The sequence below is a fragment of the Microtus oregoni genome, unplaced genomic scaffold (genome assembly GCF_018167655.1).
Source record: "Microtus oregoni isolate MIOR12 unplaced genomic scaffold, Mior012 000049F_ref0000343, whole genome shotgun sequence".
In the NCBI taxonomy this organism is placed as follows: Eukaryota; Metazoa; Chordata; class Mammalia; order Rodentia; family Cricetidae; genus Microtus; species Microtus oregoni.
The window spans coordinates 14904707-14928092 of record NW_024543223.1 but is presented as its reverse complement, the minus strand read 5'-3'; the positions used below and the strand labels follow the sequence as shown (position 1 = coordinate 14928092).

The following is a 23386-nucleotide window of genomic DNA, read 5'->3' as shown; positions in this document are numbered from 1 at the left end:
GCAAATAGTCTCACTTTTCAAGATCTCTTGGCTTCGTAAATTGATGCCCCGGTACATCCTTCCCGAGTACAGTGGAATGACTGGCTTGCCCTTTCCCTGAGGAGCGAAGACCCTGAGGACAAGGACCCTGGAAAGTTCCCATCCTGGCGGCTCAAGACACAGTCAACTCTTTGAGGTTTCCACCGAACTTCCCACGCAGACCCTGAGGAAGCTAAAGAAAGGCCAGGGCAAGACCCGCCCTGCAGGAATTTGGGCGGAGGGAGTAAGAGGCTAACCCCACAACCAGCCAAGCATTTGAAGTCTAGGGCCCCGCTGCCAGCTGGAGAGTGCGAACCCCATCAGAGCGCGCTCAACGCGAACGGACTACAAAGCCCAGAGTGCACAGCATCGCGCCCGTGGGCTCCGCTTCGGGACCCTCACGCAATGGAGGCTGGGAAATGAAGTCTGCGGACTTGCAGCGCCCCACGCGAAGGCAGGAGGGAGGCGTCGCTAGTCCGCTCCTTCTGCACGCGGGTTCCTGGCTGGCCTCGGGGTTTCTCGCTCCCGCTCAGGGTTTTCGCGGCCGGCGGGAGCGGTATGGCTCGCCTGAGTAAACTCCGGCGGGAGGAGGGGAAGGGAGTGGATAGGGAAGGGGGCGGGGTCAGCGGAAGCGGCAGGTTGCTTCCTTCTCTCCGCGCTCCCTCCCCGCCTCTCCCTGAGGGAGCGGTGGGAGGGGGGAGGGGGAGGGCGGCAGAGGGAAGGTAGTGACACGTGTCAATCAACCCCCCTCCGGGGGGCGCGCGCTCCGGGGCTCGCGCCGAGGGCTCGCGCCCCTGCCTCGTGCCTGCGCCGCTCGTATGTAAATGAGGGCGCGTGACGCGGGACGCAGATGGACAAGGGAAGAGAGAGAATGGCCGCTGCCGCCGCTGCTGCCGCCGCCGCCGCCGCTGCCGCTCAGTGCCGGAGCCCTCGGTGCGCGGCGGAGAGGAGAGGATTCCGGCGGGAACTCGACTCTTGGCGCCACCGCCTCATGCACTGTGTAGGTAAGAGAGACACGGGCCGGGCCGGGCTCGGCGCCGCGGTGCGGCTGCCCGAGGAGTTTGTGGCAGAGGGGTGTAGTTGGAGCTCCGGTTCGGGTCAGTTCAATGGGGAGCAATGGGAGCGGCGGCGGCGGCGCGGCGGCCCCGGCGGCGCCTTTTGTCTCGGGGCTCCCTGCCCGGCGCGGTCCGCGCCCGGCCGCCCGCCTGCCCGCCTCCGGGCTCCCGAGGAACTGTTAGTTCGGACCCCTCTCCTCCGAGCTCCCCGCGAAAGCAGTCCGCCCCGGCTCGCGCTGCCCAGAAACTCCGCGGCGTCCGTCTTGCCACCCGCCCGTCCCCCCTGTCACCGCGGCTCTCCGCCGGGGCCGAGGGGACCCAAAGGCGGCGGGCCGGTCCGCGCCCCCCGCCGGACGCACACACACCCCCTTCTTGCCGCCGGGGGGCTGGACGGGCAGAAGCTGCCGAGTTCCCGGGACGCCCGACCTGGGGGTTGCGGGGCGCTCACGGGGCGGGGGCCGCCGAGGGCCGAGGGTCGATGGGGGCGGCGCCCGAGGGGCGGGGGGGCGGCCGCCTCTGCCCTCTCGCGCGCGGCCTCGGATCTGTGTGTACCCCTTTAAGAAGGAGCCGCTCGAGCGCTGACGGTTGGGATTTGAAGTTCTTCCTCCCTCTTTGGAAGTCTGGACGGATGGGGGGTGTTGCTATGACGACGGCACCCTCCCCGTGCCGCGCCCCCTCTCCCCTTTTCCTTGAGGACGCCCCGACGTCTCTGGTCCTCTTTCGCTGTCATGTGATGGACGCGCATCGCCCTCCTCACCTCCCATTCCAGTGTTAATGCCATTCAGTTTTCCGATTCGGTGGGGTCTGACTGGTTTTTTGCTTCAAACTTCCGCGCTCCGGGCTGTCATTCAGCGTGCCGCTCTGGGTAGCGGGAAGTCCTGGGACTCCCTACCTCGTTGCGGTCCCCGCTTTTCCCCACCCCGAGTGAGACGTGTCCCCTCAGCTGTTACCCAGCAGGTTGGTTCAGTGCAGTAGAGGGGCTAACCCGGGTCGAGGGGGCTGCTGGGCGTGTGCCCCGGCAGGGGTCACAGGGTAGCATTTGAGGGGACGCGGTGGGAAGGGAGGCTGCTGGGTGTTAGGAGTAGCGTCGGTGTCTTTTTCTGCTGAGAGTAAGTGTCAGTATTGGGAGTTGAGGAGTAGGTTCAGTTCCTAGTGAAGACAACTCTCCTACCTTGTTTTCATCTGTTCTTGCGCCACCTCGCGCCCTGTCCCCCTACCCCACCCCTGGGCTCGAGCCTTCAGGACTGTCTGTCGTCTTGTTTTCACTAGTGAAAAAGATCAAATAGATTAAGCCAGAGGCAATTTCAGTGCCGTACAGAGTAGGATGTATAGGGAAAGAGAGGGGGTGAGACTGATTTAGGAACATTTCGGTGATGTTTAAGCAGTTTACTGTTTTGTATCACCTCTATAGAATTTTGGTGTGATCTGTGACAAAGTTATGGGGGGAGGTAGTTGCAAAAACTAAACAAAAGACCAACACCTCATACTGAATGTGTTGATACTTTGTACTTCGTGAGTGCAAAGTGGACCGGTTTTGACAGTTTCCATGCGAGTATCTGTTCGGTTGAAAATCCGCCTAGAAATTGTCGACTTCATTCCGGTGGAGTCCAACAACTAGCACTGACAGCATTGCACTCCTAAGCTCCCTGCTTTACTGTGTTAAGTTTTGATAAGGCGCACAGTGATTTAAAGGTGACCGTGGCCGAGTTTTGTTATACAGAATGTGAGGATGTTTTTCTCAGCTTGTGTCTTTGATTACATTTAAGTATGGTTTTGAATCACAACGATGCATGTACTTTTGAAAGTCAAATTTTAATTGAGACAAATTAATTTAACGGGAAGTGAAGTTAGTTTTTTTTGAATACCTTATATGTAATCTGTATTATTACCCTTTCAATGATATACACAATTATGTATATATCATATACCACATATGAAAATACTGTTTTCCTGGGCAACAGCCATCCTTTGAGAATTGTTTCACACAGCCCCAGTTCTTTGTCGAGAGACCTACTGAGATCCATCTCATATATTGCTTTGTCACTGTTATTTTTAAGTAGCAAAACCCTTCTAAATAGGATGCGCACCTGTTGGTTGGGTTTATTTTTTATTTTATTTTTTTTTTGGTGTCATGTTTAATTGTGTGAATAGGTGTTAAATTTCATTGTTTTTGATGTGTACTTTGCAGAAAAAAACGTTTCCTGTCCTTTATATGTATGAGTGTGAGATATATACAGGTGTAGATGTGTAAATGTGTACATTTCTTTATTGAGTGGTCCGTGCTCTTATTGCTTGAAATACTTTTTTGTCAAATATTCTCTTGGCTTTTGAGAAAACCAGTCATTCAAAAGTCTTGGTTTTCAGTGAGAGTTGGAAATCCTAAGTATCTTCAGGTTGTACAACTTATTAATATTGAATCTATAATGAAGTTTCTTGAAATTTCTCTTCTTCGCTTAACTACTTAAACAAATATGATTCATCTTTTGACATGTATATTTGAAAATTTTGGGAAGAAAATTATATTTACTGTTAATGAATGATGATAGTAATTGAGAAGGGAATATGTTTGAATCCATCTAGAAAAATATTTACTTTCCTTTATAATTATAAAACTCATGTATTTGTCCTAGATTTACTCCTCTGATTCATTCCTAGTTTTGTTTTAGATTGGAGAAGTGTCCTTCAAGCTTTCTCTGTTAATAATGGACGTTTGTTTTATAGTTTTCCTATACTAGAGTATGATTTTGAGTATCCTCATGTAACCAATGCTTGCATGCATATTGGATATTGTACTGTTATCCTAGTATTCACAATTATACTGAGCATTAATAGACTGTCACATATTTTATTTTTTTTTTATTTTATTTTTTATTTTTTTATTTAAATTATTTATTAAGGATTTCTGCCTCGTCCCCGCAACCGCTTCCCATTTCCCTCCCCCTCCCCCGATCAAGTCCCCCTCCCTCATCTGCTCGAAGAACAATCAGGGTTCCCTGCCCTGTGGGAAGCCCAAGGACTGCCCACCTCTATCCAGGTCTAGTAAGGTGAGCATCCAAACTGCCTAGGCTCCCACAAAGCCAGTACGTGCAGTAGGATCAAAAACCCACTGCAATTGTTCTTGAATTCTCAGTATTCCTCATTGTCCGCTATGTTCAGCTAGTCCGGATTTATCCCACTGTCACATATTTTATAGAGTATGTTATTAGTATCTACTAACTAGAATGACACTCACATAGTCCTTATGGAATAATACTAGTATCTAATGATTTATAAAATTAAAAACAGTTAAGCATAGTATAAAATAAATGTATTAACACAGTTTAAAACATTATTCAGACTTGCAAAGTAATTATAATATTAATCTGGGACAGGACAGTTTTCTAAAAATTTTATTTTGGTACAGTTTACATCTTAAAATATTAAAGGATAAGAAACTAATATTTACTCTTGCCTGTGTTAACCAGTTGTTTGCATTTTGTTGTATTGTTATTCTTGTCCTAAATTCACACACACATGCTCACAGAGAGAAAGAGAGAGTGAGAGAACACATTTTGAGAGTAATTTGGAGCCCCAAGCTCTTCGGTGTTCCCCAAACAAGACACTGTCTACATACACTATTACCTACTTTATAGTTCATTTTCAAATTGTATCTGTTTTCTCTATCCATCTCCTGTCTGTCTCCTAGTTCAAGATCCACTCTTAAGATCATGGGATGCATTAATGGTTATCGTATCTCTAGCCCCTTTTGATTGGGGATACTTGTTCAGTTTTTCTTAGTTTCTTGACCTCGACATAAAAGAGCAACAAGACGACATGGCATTATTTTGTAGGATGTCCCTTAGTTGGAATCTGTTGTTTTTTCATGATTAGTTTGTTGTGCCTTTGGCAGGAGTACTAATAAAGAAATGTTCTATTCTTCCTAGGACTTCATATCTTGAAGTTCATAATGTTGGTGTGTCTCAGCCATAAGATTTGGTTTTGTTTGCTGTATTTCTTCTTGAAAATTATTTACCATTTTGCAATTAATATGCAACTTAGGAGAAATTTCGTTCTGTCAAGAACAGGGTATTGCCACCATCTCATCAGAATCTCGCCGTTGTTTAACGTCTGTCAGTATTCTGGCCTGTTCCTTCTTTTTAAGGATCGATACTCATTCAGTTATACTTTGTATGATTTCATAAATTCTTATTCAAAGATAAAAATATATTACTGCAATTATATTGACTATCAAATTTTGGCATACTAAATTTAAAGTTTCTCTCTCTCTCTCTCTCTCTCTCTCTGTGTGTGTGTGTGTGTGTGTGTACACTTGTGCTTCTAAACAAGATAATCCACACTTGTGTATTTACTGTCCCGGGTATAGTATTAGTTATTTTACCAAAATGACCTTCAACCTTTTTAAAGGAAAAAATGAATTTAGATGTCAGAACTAAGCAGAGGATTTTAGGTCTGTTTTAGTCCCTATTTCTTTTTTTTCAAATATATATATTTTTCTTAAGATCACAAAGTAAAACAAGGAAAAGATTGGCTTAGAAACATTCTATAAAACACTAGTGCCTTTTCTATATAAAACTGTTCAAGCTGGGTGATGGTGGCACACACCTTTAATCCCAGAACTCAGGGAGCCAGAGGCAGGTGAATCTCTGATACACAGAGTTCCGGGACATCCAGAGATACACAGAGAAACCCTGTCTCGAACCCCCCCCCCCCAAAAAAAAACCCCAACACTCAACAACAACAAAACCCAGCCCAACCAAAAACTGGTTCAATAATAATTGAGTCGAATATGAAATATTAAATCTTCTGATAACCATATTCAAATACATTTATGTAGTCTATTACCTTTTTATTAAAAACAGTACCTTTTTTACTAATCCATGAAGAAATTGTTAAGGAGTTGGGTTACTATTCATGTTTTAGAATTGGGTGTTTTACATTTGGACTACATTTCAATATGAAATATCTGTTTAACTGCAACACATGGCAAGTGAACCTCATTGGGCAGTTTAGTTTTCTTGATTTCCATGGTATCATTTACCTTAAAAAAACTCTCCATAATAAAGAAATATATATTTTACCCAGATCTTTTATTTGATTAGTATAGAACAAACAGATCATTAAAAAAATAAGTTTTAGAACTAGACTTCTGAGTTGGAACCTAGTGGCACTATTTGTCAATGGACAAGGTTCTCTTTTATTTTTCAGTATCATCAATGATTTGGAGAGAGCTAGGTTACTAGAGAAGAAATTTGTTGATTTGTGTTAGTATGCTTCTTCTGTATAGAAAGCACCGAAATAAATGCTACCTATTATTGTTGGTGATGGTTTTTCTGCTTGGGCTTTATGATTTTTGTCAGTTGGCTTTGGTAGAAATGGTGCTATGTAATTAAAAAAAAAAGATTATGGAGCATACTAAAGTAAAAACAAAGAGTCTAAATGATCTGTAATTTCCAGTTTTCTATAGCTTTTTAGAGTGTTACAGAATTTCGAATCATGTAACTTTGTACTAGCTTTCTGTGTGAAGATAGCATTTTTTTACCATTCTAAATTCTAAGGAATCTGTGGTAACTGATAGAAGAAATGGGTTTGTAGCTCATTAGAAACTCTTTATTTTTTAATTTTTTTTGCTTTATAAATAATACTATTCAAAATTTCCACCTCCTCCCATTTCCCTCCTACTCCCCCTCACTCATCCCTCCCCCTCCAGTCCTTAGAGAGGGCAGGGTATCCTGCCCGGTGGGAAGTCCAAGGCCCTCCCCTCTCCATCCAGGCCTAGGAATGTGTGTATTCAAACAGACTAGGATCCCAAGAAGCCAGTACATGCAGTAGAATCAAGTCCCAGTGCCATTATCATTGGATTGTCAGCCCCCATTGTCAGCCACATTCAGAGAGTTTAGTTTGATCACATGCTTGTTCAGTCCCAGTCCAGCTGGCCTTGGTGAGCTCCCCTTAGATCAGTCATACCGTCTCAGTGGGTGGATGCACCCCTTGCGGTCCTGACTTCCTTGCTCATCTTCTCCCTCTTTCTGCTCTTCAACTGGACATTGGTAGCTTAGTCCAGTGATCCAATGTGGGTCTCTGTCTCTATCTCCATCCATCACCAGATGAAGGTTCTACTATCTTACACCTGTCCGAATAGCTAAAATCAAAAACACCAATGACAACCTATGCTGGAGAGGATGTGGAGTAAGGGGAACACTCATCCATTGCTGGTGGGAATGCAAACTTGTGCAGCCACTTTGGAAATCAGTGTGGCGGTTTCTCAGGAAACTGGGAGTCAACTTACCTCAGGATCCAGCAATTCCACTCTTGGGAATATACCGAAGAGATGCCCAATCATACTACAAAATGTTCATAGCAGCATTGTTTGTAATTGCCAGAACCTGGAAACAATCTAGGTGCCCCTCAATGGAAGAATGGATAAAGAAAGTGTGGCACATATACACATTGGAGTTCTACTCAGCGGTTAAAAAAAATGGCATCTTGAATTTTGCATGTAAATGGATGGAAATAGAAAACACTTTACTGAGTGAGATAACCCAGACCCCAAAAGATGAATATGGTATGTACTCACTCATTAGTGGATTCTAGCCATAAACAAAGGACATTGATCCTAGAGAAGCTAAATAATAAGGTGAACCCAAAGAAAAACCATATATAGATCCTCCTGGAAATTGGAAGCAGACAAAATTGCCGGGCAAAAGTTGGAAGCACAGGGGTGGGAGAAAGTGAGAGGGGGAAAGAGAAGAGAGAAGGGAGAAGGAAAGGATTGGGGAGAGCTTGGGGGAGCGGGATGGTTGAGATGGAGGAAGGGTGGATATGGGAGCAGGGAAGAAGATATCTTAATTAAAGGAGTCATTTTAGGGTTGGGAAGAGACTTGGCTCTAGAGGGGTTCCCAGGTGTCCAAAGGGATGTCCCCAGCTAGGTCCTTGTGCAGTAGAGGAGAGGGTGCCTGAACTGGCCTTGTCTCATTAGAAACTCTTTATCACCAAGTGCAGTGATGCACACATTACGTGTCACACCAGCACTTGGGAAGTGGAGCAGGACTGTATAGCAATAACCTATGTTAATAACAAAACACATAATAATAATAAAACACTGTCACATTAGATCATCTTGAGGTTGTTTTTGTTAGCATGAACTCCATTTTCACTTTCCATTTAGTCAATTTGATACTTCCTTCTGGTTTCTTGCCTGCTCTTCTGTTATCTTACCATGAGTTCTCCCTTGTCATTGTTAGCACCTGAATCATGGGAGAACTTAGAAATCTGTATTGATGGGTTATTGATATGGTTTGGGCAACTGTCAGAAAGTGTTGGCTATACAGCTTGTTTCAAGCACCAGCAAAAATAATATCCATTTATTTTAAGTGATGGCAGTTGGGATACCGTTTAATCACATACCTTGCATAGTTAAAATCTGTGATGCTGATAAGTAGTTGAAAAGTATCTTGAAAATTTTTGTATGCAAAATATTAAATTCTTAGTACTCCTGGATCATTTTATACTTGCAGACTAATGTTCTCCTGTCTTTGAAACCAATGAATGAATGAATTTTGAAATTTTTTTGCAAGTTTTTTTTCCATGGCAGGCTGCAGGCAGGTCTTTTTTAAAGATGTATTTGTGTGCATGCACACGTGTATGTGTGTGTCTTCTTCTGTCTGAATTTATTATCTTTATCAGTCTATGCCACATGTGTGCAAAGGGCCCTTTGCAGCTTGAGGAGGGTGTGGAATCCTGGAGTTACAGGAGATCATGAACTCCTCTGGAAGAGCAATAATTGCTTTTAACCACTGAGTCATCTCTCAGCCTGCAGAATCGTATTCCTTGTACTGACTTGGCAGCACAATGACTAGTTGCTGTATGTGTCCCAATAGTCCTCTGACCTTCATTACTTGGTGATTAGTTCTGTCTCAGTGCAGTCTTGGGAATGACAACAAAGATGTGTACTTTTTGTTTGGTTTTGTTTGGTTATATAAGTGTTTTTCATTAGTACATCTAGTTTCACAGTTAAAATAGCTTACTTTGTGTGGTGTGTGTTTATACCTTTCCTTTTTGATAATACTCTTTACTTGTGATATATAGATGGCCCTTAGAGTGGTTAAACATAAAATTATCCACATTATAATATCATAAAAGTGATACTTAGCAGATACCATTTAAATTTTGAATTTTGTTTTCTATGACAAGCAATACATAGTATTATGATATTCTTGACACGCCAGGTGGTAGCTTGAACCATAGCTTCACATATTCATTGGCATAAACAATTGATACTTTTGCAGTGTGCTTCTATCATAGTATTCAGTAAGTTAAATGAAATATTCTACTCTTTATTATTTTAAAATATGTTTTGAATTTTGATTTTTATAACTGTTGGCAGTTTAAGTGTCCTGAGCACATTTAAGTCTAAGCTATGATCCTATAATAAGTCAAAGAGTATCTATTGTATATATAGGCTAGCATTTATCACAATATTGAGGCCCCCACATAGCCTTATTACAGTACAGATTTGGCATTAAATCTGTAATCAATGTATCCTTTAAATTTTTTTATTTGTAACATAACCTGGAGAAGAAATTGTAATGGGTCCCATGCAATCGGCTGTTACTACTAGGAATGTAATTAATAAAATATACTATCTTTGCATTTGAAGAACAGCACATTGTTCTTAGTTAAAGCTAAATAAAATTTTTGTAAGAGTTTTTGTGTTTGCTATAAAATTAAAAAATAAAATGAACCATTTTTTTCTGTATCTTCTTTCCTTTTGTAGTTGGCAATACCTTATCCTACTTACGTTTGCATGTTTGGGTTTTTTCTTTAATCTGCTGCCAATTTAGTACTTTCCTTGAAATAGTTCGTGGATTTAGTTTTTCTGATAGTGCAAGCAGTTGGGCAAATTGAGATAAGATTCTGGTTTATATCAGTAGATGCATTACTGATTTTACTTCCTTTTGGTGTAACTTATAACTTAAAACATAGTAAATCATTATTTGAGCAGCTGCTTTGATTTCATAGTTCACAAGGCATTTAAGTCTCCCATTTGTCTCTCTTTATCAAGTAAAAGCTCCTCACCATATTCAACTATTTAATCATAGACTATCAGAGTATTTCTTTCATACTGGTTCTTTAGAGCAGCCTTCTCTTTTCATCTGATTTTATTTATTACTGATTACATCAAATTCTTTGGTATCTTTTTAACCATATCGTCTTACCTTGGCTCCTTAGTCACCTTTAAAATTTAACTTCAGCTATGAATAATACCTTGAGACATTTCTCCATTAAGTCAGATTGGCCTTTTCTCCTCTAATGGGTGTGTGCAAGATGTGGATATTGGAATAACTTTGTCCATTAGTCTTCATTTTACTAAACTATTGACAGACAAGGAACTAAGTCTTAATAAATAGAAAAAGCTATATAGAACACTGATTCTTTTTAGTATTTCTCAGTATAATCTTAGGCAAAATTCATTTTTTGTAGGAAAATTTATGAAACTGAGGTAATGTCATTGCTCATATGTTTACCTTTTTTGGCTTAAGAAAAAGTGTATTGAAGCTTTTGACTTAAAACTGTGATTAAAAATAGGTGTCATTGCTAATGTGGATGAGGGAAGCTCCCAAGGCCTTAACCCTTTCCAGGAAAGAACACACCAGTTGCTTATTCAGTACCAAATGGTTAGCCCTAAACATGCCTACAAGTAACATTATAGAGACTGAGCAGGTTGTAGTTATGTATTTAGGAACTCACACATACATAGCAGCAGCAGCAACAACAACAAAGTAAAAAAGAAGCCATCGATTAGAAAGAGAGCAGGGTAGGAAGTACTTGAGATTTGGAGGGAGGAAAGGGAAGGGGAAATTATGTATTTTATAATCTCAAAAAGTAAAGCATTTCTAAAAAATTAAAAAGTAACTTTTATACTTCTTATCTTTCCACTCTTTAAACTGAAAGACTTACTTATTGGAAGTACTACTGAGCTGTCAGGCATTCTGAACAAAAGGAAGCTCTCTACCCTAGCAAGAGAGTTGGTCATATGTGGAAAACAACTTCTAAGACACTCTTTTCCAGTAGGGAACAGATATAAAGATGTACTTAGTATTAGTGAATTTTTTCTTTTGAGAAGATAGTAATATATTAAAGAACAGAAGTTTTACCCCTTAAGAATGTGAACTTTTTGGGGGAGTTCTGTTTTATGTGCTATGTAAGAACTGGAAGTTAAAATGCTCACCTTGTACTGTGGGTTTGTAATTAGATTTTGTTTATAAAGACTGAACTATGATTAAGGGTGCTGGGTGTTAGATATGGTATAAACTAATGGAAAGAGAGAAGAAACAATTACTTGAGAGGTCTAAAATACCCAGGTTTCATAGAATTGAGGAACAACAAGAATTAAGAATCTTTTAACTATAAAAGAATGGTTAATAAATATTAGGCTTTGCCAAGTTAGGACAGTAGTCAGGTGGGGAGGTTGAAGCAGCCTTCCTCCCAATCCAGTCATAGATATGCTAGAGAAGCGCAGTGTAGTATGAGCAAGCTACAGGTAGGTTCTGTCTGGATAGTTCATTCCCAAGGGCCATCTGGTCTCTGCTGGAGCTAGTCACCTCTGATGTTGCAATGCAAAGGCAATACCAAAATGAATAAACATGGCTGGGTTTAATAAGGATTTATTTTTGTAAACAAGGGAATTTGGCTTGCCAGCCATAGCTTGCTGATTCTAAAGTTTCAAAGATGCTATATAAACCAACTTATGGAACAGTCTGAGAGGAATAGTGTAAGCAAACACACAAATAGCAACATATCCTGAAAATATTTAGCATGGGATCACTGAGTGTAGGGTGGACATGGAGCAGGAATACAAGTAAGAGTTCTGTTCCTGACTGAGAAGAGATTTGAGTTTTTGAATTTTTTTTTGTTGATAAGTAATAATATGCATGATCAGATATGTCGCTTAATTTTTATTTTGAACATGTATTGTTGGTAAGTTTCAGGCTTTTTGTTTACTTTTTTGTTTATTTTGGTTTTAAGAAACTCAATTGAATCAGCTATTTTATGTCAGCTGGAGAAATGAGTAGTCTACAGTGTACTAATGAAAACATTGGATATCCAAAGTACTCTTGGGTGGCATCATTTCCCCCGCTTTTTTTTCCTGCATTGAACAATTAAAGACAGAAACCAGATCTTTTTTTTTCCCCATCAAAAAAAAAAAAAATAGAGTCATAGGGCTTCAGGTGCTTTACAGGAATGCAGTATACCCCATCTTGTCCGGCTTCAGTTCTCTGGATGACTTTCTCCCAAGGCAGAGAGGCAGAATTGGGCTTTGTCTGCTCAGTGACTCCTAAAATCAACCATTAGAGAAGTCGTGTCCCTTTCTTTTTTTAAAAAAAAAAATTATTTATTTATTAAGGATTTCTGCCTCCTCCCCGCCACCGCCTCCCATTTCCCTCCCCCTCCCCCCGATCAAGTCCCCCTCCCTCATCAGCTCGAAGAGCAATCAGGGTTCCCTGACCTGTTCAAATCCTACTCCTGAAGCATCCTTTCTGGTAGAAACCTGGAAAAAGGAGGAAGGTTGTGAAACCTGTAACACTCAGAGTTTGTTTGTTTGTTTGTTTGTTTTTTTATTGTGTATACTGTGTTCTATTTGCACGTATGCCTGCAAGTCAGAAGGGAACACCAGATCTCATTACAGATGTTGTGAGCCACCATGTGGTTGCTGGGAATTGAACTCAGGACCTCTGGAAGAGCTGTCAGTGCTCTTAACTGCTGAGCCATCTCTCCAGCCCCACACTCAGGTTTTTAAAGACTTTTTTGAAAGATTGTATCTGTAGATAAGTGTACCAGAAACAATGCAAATCTTACTGTATAGAAAGAAAACTTACATGTTCTGGATATTTAAAAAATTTTAAATTCTAGTATTCTGAACAACCTTGTTCTTAAAATTCTTAATAAAGAATGCACTTTGCTTTTCTTTATATATTACTATTTAGTTTTAGCTAGGACTATTTAAGATACTTTAAAAATGCACATTAAGATGAAAAAGGTGTTTTTCTTTCTATATTGTAACTTTCAATTGAATGTTTAAATTTAGAAGAAGTTATCTTTTATTTTTAAGATTATTTTTGCCTTTTAGTTATGTCCTGATGAGTGCAGGTGTCCATAGAAGCCATAAACATCCCCTAAAGCTGGAGTTGCTGAGGGTGCTAGGAACTGAATTTGGGTCCTGTGGGAGAGCAGTGTGTGCTTTAACTGCTGCGTTCTCTCCAGCTCCAGGAGCTCAGTGGTGGAAGGAGGTTCACTTGGTCCTCCACTTCCAATTGTGTGTTCCCATCTATGGATTCAAACATAATATTTGGGGGAAATTTTACCAGTTTGTTTTTTTCCTAAATAATAAAATGTCTGGGTCTTAAAACCAGTTCTCTAAGGATATTGGAAGATAACTATACTTTGAAAAATAAATTACTGTTTTCTTTAGCTTTGATTGTAGGTGCTAATATAATTTAGTTCCTGGTGATTCCTTTTTTATTTTTATTTTTTGAAAAATGTCATCAGGTATTCTGTGCCTACTTTCTCTTTTTCTTCTGAGTATTCAGAACTAGAACTATCACACAAGACCAACCAAGAGCAGGTGTCCACACTGGCTATGTCCTGTAAGAGCCTAAGGGGATGAAGAAGTTAGCCACCTGAGTTAATGGATTTCTGTATTAGCAAGCATGCTGTTGCAAGATATTAGAACCTGTGTAGAAGTATGGTACCTTTGGAAGAGAGTGGTCAACATAGCAGAGGGTCTTTTGATCTCAGAAAGAGATGTTTAAACCTCTCAGCAAGGTAAGAAGAGGACATAGACTTGGAGGAGGAGTTAGCCTTCTCTGTATGAGCTTAGGACCCCAGGAAGTAGCAGGAGAACAGGAGGATGTCTGTTAGAAGTACAGCTTGGTGTTGTACTGATGCTCAGGTGGGGAAAGGAAGCATCCATGCAAGGGAAATATCTGAGTGCAGGATTTCAGTTGTGTCACACTAAGATCAGTATATAATCATAAGTGTGTCTTTAAGTACAAGGTATTAGAGCTGCAGTATAGGAGGTAAGCTGGCATTTTAGTGGAGATATTTTATGGGCTGTCAGGCAGGAGCAGGTATACTTGTATAAAGGTTTTACTTGTTAAAAGGGTGCCAGATCTGAGGAATGGAGCCTTAACAGATGAGATTATATATATTGGGCAGGTGGGGGTTAGAATAGTAATACCAAGATGAATGGCAAGACTGTCAGTACTAGAAAGTGAGTCATGAGAGGTTGATATGTATAAGGAGGCTGATTGAGTAAATAAATATTAAAAAGTAGTGGGAGCTAAATGGTTGTTTTTTGTTGTTGTCATTGTTTATTGTATGAGAAGTAAAATACTGAATTGCCGTCTGTAATGTTGGTTTAGAAACGTGGTATTTCAGGAACTCATTCATTAGGTATGGATAAGACAAATACAGAAGTGTGTGTCTATAAACCCACACAAGCATATGCCTTAATATTGGTTGCTGAGAAGATACCTAGAAGCATCAATAGGAAGAACACTGGACAAAATTTGTTATTGTCAGTATGCTGTGTATTGTTTTTGTATTGGTAGAGATTGTCCATAATTTCCTAATTTTAGTGGTTGTTTTCATAACTACATTTTTGCCAAGAAAATTGAAGGATTTATTTATGTACAGAATTTAATTATGAAAAGCATTTTAGTATTCCAGAGAGAATTGTTTTATTTGATCTCATATAACATTGGAAAACATACACATTTTATAATCTTTGTTAACAAATTTTAAAACTTCAAACAGAAAAGGTGTTTTCCCTTTCCCTTCCTAATAAAACTGTATTTTAAAAAGATAATTTAAGTACTAAATGTTTTACAGTACAGAATCCCACTCTGAAAAGTCTTGAAAGTTATACTGTATGCAGACATCAACACACCGACTCACACTCACCACACCCCTGCCCCCCTCACATACACATGGAAAATGAAAATTGACTGTAAAATTAGCTTTCAAAAACTTGACACTTTTCTAGAATCTTGCAGTCCATAAGTAGTAAATGAAACTAAAGTGACTTCATCATATTAAGTTATTCAATGACACACAGCATTCACAGGGCAAGAGTTGTTTCTGGGAAATAGAAGCAATGATGTATGCACAGTTCTATACCCCTAGGAGACAATTTATAGCAGTTTAGCAGGCTGAACAAAATTAATTTGGATTGTACTAACAAACCTCTCTGTGGTGTTGCTTGTGCAAGAATCTATTGAGTTTAGTTTTTAGTTTGCTGCACTGGTGACCCTACAGAGTCCTTACCTGCTGTCATTCAAATTCATGGCTTTTTTTTTTACTAATTATTGATTGCATATATATATATATATGTGTGTGTGTGTGTGTGTGTACATATATATATGTACACATATACATATGTGTGTATGCATGTGCATGTATAGACACACATGCACGCACATTCCTGAAAATAACCTCAGTCCACATAATGTTACTTGTATATATGTTTTCAGGGCTGACCATTTGGACACTGGACAACCATCTGTGTAAAGAGCTTCACTGGTTCCTCATTAACCTTTAAATAAAGGTTAAATTTATAAAATATCTTAGGAAGCCCTGCTTTAACTTGCCTTCCTTACAATGCTCTACTTCTTTTTTATTGTTCTACACTGAACTCCTTCAACAGTTGAATAGTACAGTAATAGTTATATAGTGACCATAGCAGCTCATACTATTGACCACCATTACTTAGGTTGTGTAATATGTGCTTTACAGTATTAGGTCTTCTAATCCTTATAGTCATCTTGAGTAGTAAAGTATAATTTTTGAGCAACATTAAACACTTCTCAGATTCTCAAACACTGCCTCTAGACTTTGTTTTCTCAGTAACTGTTCCATTGTTACTCTTGCAAACCTTTTACAGATATAAATACATAAAGAAAAGTAAGAGATCATAAGTGTATTTCTCAGTGAAGAAAGTGAGCATATTCCCTTAAGTACTACCACCAGATCAAGATCTAATAGAACCTCTAGAAGCCCTCTGTACCCTGAGTTTTCCTGTCCCAACTGTCAGTCCCAAGTAACTGACATGAGATTTAAGGTTCCATACAAATGCTCAGCTAATTGCGCAGGCACGTTACCTGGTAACTCTTACACTTTAAGCCATATTATCTACCCGCTGCCATGTGACTTATGTGACTTATTTTATACATGTCCTGTTTCCTAGGCATCTGGCAGGCTTCCCTCTGACTCTGCTCTTTCCTCATCCCATCATTCTCAGTTTGACTTTCCAGTCTAATTTTATCATGTTCAGCTATTAACCAGTCATCTTGTTTATTAAACCAATCATAGTGACATATTCACACAGTATACAGAAGGACTATTACACAGCTTTCCCCCTTTTTGTCTAATTAAAAAGGAAGATTTTTAACTTTAACACAGTAAAATTATATACAACACAGTAGTTATCAAGTAAGAACTACAGTTATAATATCTAGTCTATTTGTATTTGGAAAAATTAGAGAAAATATTCTATTATCTATCTTGTGAGTCTAAAGTTTTGTATCTAATTTACTTTCTATCATAACTACGGAAAACTGTTAGTTTAACTGTTTAGTCTTTAACTCCATCTAAGTCTTTTAACATTTTATCAAAGAAGGATGAAATGTTACCTAACGACAGGGATATTAGACTCCTGGACAGTCACCCAAAGTTTCTCTGCAATGTTGGGCATCCAGCTCTGGCCTATAGGCATAGCATATCTGACAGACTTTCCTATGAATCAGAGAATTTTGAAGGACTGTCATACCTTGTCTTGGCAAAGTTTGGCAGTCACCTTTTTGTGTCCTGGTTCAGTTTGGATAGTAACTATTGTCAGCAATTGAGGAAAAGGCAGTCTCTTTGCCCACTTGGCTAGTTTTGCCATAAAGAAAATAAGATTCCACATGGAGTTTCTTGAATGCTCATCATCTTCTCTAAAGTAGATTGGTGCTGCTAGGAACAGACCTGTCTCACTATCATGAAAAGCCTTAGGTTATTAAATATATTAAATGTCATATTCTGTAGAACTTTGAATGTTTGAAGACCATCTATCTAAATATATCTGTGTATGATCTTCAAAACATACCTAACACAAGTTTGACTCTTATAGATGACTATTGACGTGTATTCTTAATTATACATTACATTTTTAAATGAGCTGCATAAACATACCTTAAATAAGAGTAAAAATATACATACACTATAACAAAATTAACTTTAAATTTGTATCAGTAGACCAAAATCTATACCAATGTAAAATATTTAAGATTAATAGCTGTTTTGGGGGTTAAAGTAGATTCAATAATCTACCCTTTTATCCTATCATTTCTATATTCTCCTTTTTAGAATGGGATCCTTTCATCTAATCTTTGTTTAACTTTGGTTTTGACCATTGCCAATAATAAGCTGTAACCAACCACCCCTTAAATGATAATAAATATCTATAACCCATATTTTGGGAATGTGGGCATAGTTCTAAAGACTACTTCCTGTTGTTTGGGAGCCTTCACATCTTTTGGAGATTCTTGAGAAAAATGGATAATTGTTAAGTCTTTTTTAATATTTATTTATTTATTATGTATACAATATTGTATGCCTGCAGGCCAGAAGAGAGCACCAGACCTTATTACAGATGGTTGTGAGCCACCATGTGGTTGCTGGGAATTGAACTCAGGACCTTTGGAAGAACAGGCAATGCTCTTCACCGCTGAGCCATCTTTCCAGCCCCTAATTGTTAAGTCTTGACTAGAGTTTTCTGCTAAATTGCAGTCAGTAGCCTTGAAACTGTTTTGGATGCTGGATTACCTGGGCTGTTTTTATTGGTGTTTGGTTGCTGTGGAATAATCCTTGTGTACACGGTAAAGATTTGCCACTCTAATTGGTTTAATAAAATGCTGATTTGCCAGTAACGAGGCAGTAATTATAGGCAAGGCAACCAAATTGATAATGATGGGAAGAAGGAGGCCTGAGTCAGAGTTGCCAGCAAAGGCAGAGAAGTAAGATGAGAATGCCATACTCAGAAAAGGTACCAGGCCATTTGGCTAGATATAAGTAAGAATTATGAGTTCATTTAAGTGTAAGAGTTAACTTGCAATAAGCCTGAGCTATTGGTCAAACATTTGCAATTAATATAAGCCTCTGTCTGGTAATTTGGGAAGCATATGCTGGATATTTGGGAAAAGGCAAGTGGGAGAGAAACATCCGATTGCATATGATGTTGCAATGTATGGCTGAAATTTCTACATAAAACCTGAGAAAGCTTTAAAAAGGATTCTAAATTTTTTTTTACATGCTATTTTTTTTATTGAGAAAAGGAGAAAAAAAAAACAAGTTTCCACCTCCACCCAGCCTCCCATTTCCCTCCCCCTCCTCCCCCCCTACGCCCCTTCCTCCCACCCTTCTCCCCCTCCCCCCACTCCTTTCCCCCTCCCTCTCCAGTCCAAAGAGCAGTCAGGGTTTTCTGCCCTGTGGTAAGACCTAGGACCTCCCACCTCCGTCCATATCTAGGAAGGTGAACATCCAAACTGGCTGGGCTCCCACAAAGCCATCACATTACGTAGGATCAAACCCCCATGCCATTGTCCTTTGCGTCTCATCAGCCCTCATAGTTCGCCATGTTCAGAGAGTCCAGTTTTATCCCATGCTTTTTCAGTCACAGTCCAGCTGGTCTTGGTGAGCTCTCAATAGATCAGCTCCACTGTCTCAGTGGGTGGGTGCATCCCTCGTGGTCCCGACTTCTTTGCTCATGTTCTCCCTCCTTCTGCTCCTCATTGGGACTTTGGGAGCTCAGTCCAGTGCTCCAGTGTGGGTCTCTGTCTCTATCTCCATCCATCACCAGATGAAGGTTCTAGGTGAATCTAAAGAAGCTAAGTAAGAAGGGGAACCCAAGGGAAAACATATAGTTATCCTCTTGGCTAAGGGAAGTAGACAAAATTGCCGGGGAGAAAATTGGGATTTTGGGGTGGGGTGGGTTGGGGGTAAGGGGAGATGGGGAGAGAAAAGTTAGAAGGGAAGGAGGTCGGGCCTTGGGAAAGCAGGAGGATTGGGATAAAGGAAGGTTGGACAGGGGAGCACGGAACCACAATTCTTAGTTAAGGGAACCACTTTAGGGTTGGCAAGAGACCTGACCCTAGAGGGGCTCCCAGGTGCCCAAGCTGAGGTCCCCAGTTAGTTCCTTGGTCAGTTGAGAATAGGGAACCTGAAATGACCCTATCCTTGAGCAATACTGACGAATATCTTGCGTATCATCATACAAAGGATTCTAAACACACAAAGACAGAGCCAAACTTGGCTTCTTGATAGCTACTTTTTCAAGGGTAGGCTCTATTTGCTAGTGGCAAGCAGAGGTGTGACTCCTTTAAGAAATGACTTCCTGGCTTGGTGCTAGCAGCAAAAACGGGCAACTGTTTTAAGAGGCCTTGCTACCAACCACTTAAATGTTTATGAACAGTGGGTGGCATGCTACTCGATGATGGCATGGACCTAGAAACTTCTCAGAATTGGGTTGGTAAACGTGGCTTTAAGAGCTGGCAGTAAATATGCCTCCACACCTTGAGACTAGACATAGGAAACCAAGGGGGAGGAGCCAGTTGGAAGCTTGCCATGAATTAAGTTAACACAGCAGGGTTTTGTTTTTTGTTTTTTGTTTTTTTTTTTGTTTTTGTTTTGTTTTGTTTTTGCTCATGCAGACAAAAAGGTTACAGATATGCAGTAAGGACAGATTCAGACCAAAAAAGCCTCTAAACTGGTTACAGTTTGTTTAAAGAAAAAGGGTAAAGTCCTTAAAAAGAAATAAGAGTAGTAAAAAATATACCACATAAAAATGGAAAATACACAGAAAGTCTGGATATAATGTATGTTTATAAAAACATTTTTGTTATCTAGAAGACCTTGGATTATAAAAACTGCTATATTAAACCATCCTATGTATTTTTAAATTATCTTGACATCAAAATTCAAGTCATATGATACGTTACTTTGGGGAACAGCTTATGCTTGTGTCTACGGCAAATGAGAGGCTGTGGATTCATTCTAGGTTAAGAAAAATCAGGTGTGATCGAAGACCCCCTGAAAGATCTCCAATAGTAGCAAATGGCCCAGATGATCCAACATCTCAGAATGACGCTGTCGCAGTTTTCTCTGAGTTTCTTCGGTTTTTCTCTGATGATCCAGCCTCACAGAATACTCAAGCAGAACTTTATCGTTGTTATGCCCAGATCCACGAAGTCCCCCTGAAACCAACAAGGAGACCAAGTCCCATATGTAAAAGCAAAGAGCCTTTATTTTATGCAAATTTGCAAACTTGGTCTCTCCACATGTCCAACATATTGGAATAAATGGAGAGCCCCAAGCTCAGTTAGAGTTGGGTTTTTATAGTAGTAAAGGTGGGAGTGAGGGGTTTTTAAGGTTCAGGACCCCTAATTTACTGGCATTTGTCTAGGGGTGTCCTGGTGACTGTGCTTGCAGGTGATTCTATCTACAGCACTTGGAATGTTAGGCATTTCCTTTGGATGGCTGTTCTTGGGTGGTGCTCAGGTAATCTCAGCTTGTGGTTCTTCTTACATCCAGGTATTGCTTCAGAGTAAACTACTGAGACTCAGGCCTCCTGGCTGAGTTCTACTCTAGCAGGTGATAATCGTTGGAATTAAAGAACTTCCTTTGAGTGGTCTGTTTCCACTTAGCTTATCATGGCTGGCTCCTACAATTATAATCCTAGTTTTTCTCAGGGTTCCTCAAAGATTACCAATACCCCCAATTAATAAGAAGTAGCCTGGAAAACTATGCCCACATTCCCAAAATATGGATTATGGATGTTTTTCTTTGTTTGAGGGGTTGGCTACAAATTGTTGTTGGTTGTAGTAAAAAAAAAAAAAAGCTAAATAAAAGAGTTAATATCAAAGATAACTTTCTAAAGGAAAAAGGGATACATATAGCATATAGAAATGATAAGATAAAAGGATAGATTATTGAATCTGCTTTTATTCAAAAAACAGCTATTAATCTCAGGATATTTTACATTTGTATAGATTTCAGTTTATTGATACAAATTTAAAATTATTTTTTTGTACTGTATGTATATTTCTACTCTTGTTTAGGGTATTTTGTTTATGTAGCTCATTTAGTCATCTATAGTAATTAAACTTATAGTCATGTTTGATATGTTTTCAAGGTAATACAAAGATATATTTCAGATAGATAAGTAATTTTCAAACACTTCAAAGACCAACAGAATATGGCATTTAAAAGTGTTTTAAGAACTTAGACTTTTCTCAACAGTGAGACATGTCTGCTTCTAGCAGCACCAATTTCTTCAAAGAGGATAATGGACATTGAAGAAACTCCATATGGAGTTTGCTTTCTTTATTGAAAACCTAGCTGGGTGGAAAAAGAAGCTGCTCTTGCATCAGTTGCTAACAGTTACTCTCCAAACTGGACCAGCAGGATGCAATAAAGGTGACTGCAAGACAAGGTAGGAAAGACCTTCAAAATTCCCTGCTTCACAGGAATGTCTGTCAGATATTCTAGGCTGTAGACCAGAGTTCGATGCCCCAACACTGCACAGGAACTTTGGGTGACTGTCCAGGAAGCCGCATGTCCCTGTCATTAGGTGACATTTCACCATTCTGGGTGCTTTGGTGGAGTTAAAGACTAAATAGTTGTAATTATAGTTTTCTTTAGTTATAATAGAAAATAAATTAGATATAAAAGTTTTAGATTCACCAAGATAAGATAGATAATTATTTTCTTTAATTTTGCCAAACACAAATGTATTGGATATTATTACTGTAATTCTTATTTAACAATAGTTTTATTGTACACAATTTTACTATGTTCATGTTAAAATGTTTCTTTTTAATTAGACAAAAAGGGGGAAATGCTGTGGAATAATCCTCTTATACTCTGTAAAGATTTGTCACTCTAATTGGTTTAATGAAATGCTGATTGACTAGTTGCCAAGCAAGAAGTATAGGCAAGATGACCAAATTGAGGATGACGGGAAGGAAGAGGCCAGATTCAGAGAGGAATCAACAAACACAAAGAAGTAAGTTGAGAATGCTGTACTGAGAAAAGGTACCAAGCCACATGGCCAGACATAGTTAAGAATTATGGGTTCATTTAAGTGTAAGAGTTAGATAGTAACAAGCCTGAGCTATTGGACAAGCATTTGTGAATTTGGGAAGTGGATCCTGGGTATTTGGGAACAGGCTGGTGGGAAAGAAATATACAACTAAATCTGGTACCCTTGCTCTGAAAATATATAATTTTTTAAAGGTAGCATACATATCTGCATTAATATAAGTATAGACTGTGATTGTATACAAGTTAGCCAAAGATGTTTGTTTAATGTTTGAGTAAGCAAAATATACATTATGTGTCTTGTAGTTTTTTTAGGTTCATTTCTTTATGTTTATAATTATATTTTTCCACGGGGTCTTCAGTGATCAAACCTGATTTTTCTTAACCCAGAATGAACCCATAGTTTCTCATTTCCTATGGAAATAAAAACATACCCTCTTTCCCAAAGTAACACATCTTTTGACCTAAATTTTGAAGTCAAAATATCTTTAAAATAAACAGGTTGAGCCTAGAAGTTTACATAATCCAGTGTCTTAGCAACCAAAAAATTCAAAGACAATACAATAACATACATGATCTAGATTCTCTATTTCTCATCTTTATGTGACTCATCATATTTTTACTACTTTGTTCCTTTTTAAGGATTTTCTCTACTCATTTTCTTTTTTCTCCCCAGCCTATGTATATTTTTTTAACATGCTGTAACCTATTTAGAGGTTTTTGTTGTTGTTGTGTTTTTTAATCTGAATCTGCCTTAACCTTTTCGGTCTGCATGAGCATAAACCCCATACTCACTGTGCAGCATGTTGGTGGAGCTTAATTCTGCAGGCAGCATCTGGGAGAAGCCTCTCTGTACTGAGGCCCCTGTGAGAAACTGCAGGAACCTGTCATACTTGCTTAGCTCTCGGTGGGTGGGCATTGGCTCTATCTTGCAAGCATCTTTTGGGAAATGCATACTGCAACTGGCATGTGACTATGAGACTAGGAAGCTGTATTTGTATTTGGCTCCGTTTTTGTGTGTTTATAACCTTTTTAAAGCTTTTTTAGTTCTTAAGTGAATCTACGCCAGATGGTAAGTGCCATTTGTAGGTGGGGTTTTTTTCGTTCCTGCCACCTGCTCCCAAATAACTGACTTAAAATTACTTATAAATGCTTGGCCAGTAGCTCAGGCTTGTTAC

General features: G+C 39.7%; 1 protein-coding gene across 8 annotated transcripts in view; it reads left to right on the top strand.

Annotated features, from left to right (window-relative positions):
- The first annotated feature begins 732 nt into the window (after nt 1–732).
- The window catches only part of Lcorl (ligand dependent nuclear receptor corepressor like), a 158366-nt gene continuing 135712 nt past the window's right edge, over nt 733–23386 (top strand). For all 8 annotated transcript variants that reach the window (XM_041636493.1, XM_041636492.1, XM_041636489.1 and 5 more), the window contains exon 1: nt 733–1022. In XM_041636493.1, coding sequence (XP_041492427.1) covers nt 869–1022 — 154 coding nt within the window. In that variant the 5' untranslated portion in view covers nt 733–868. The remainder of the gene's footprint in view (nt 1023–23386) is intronic.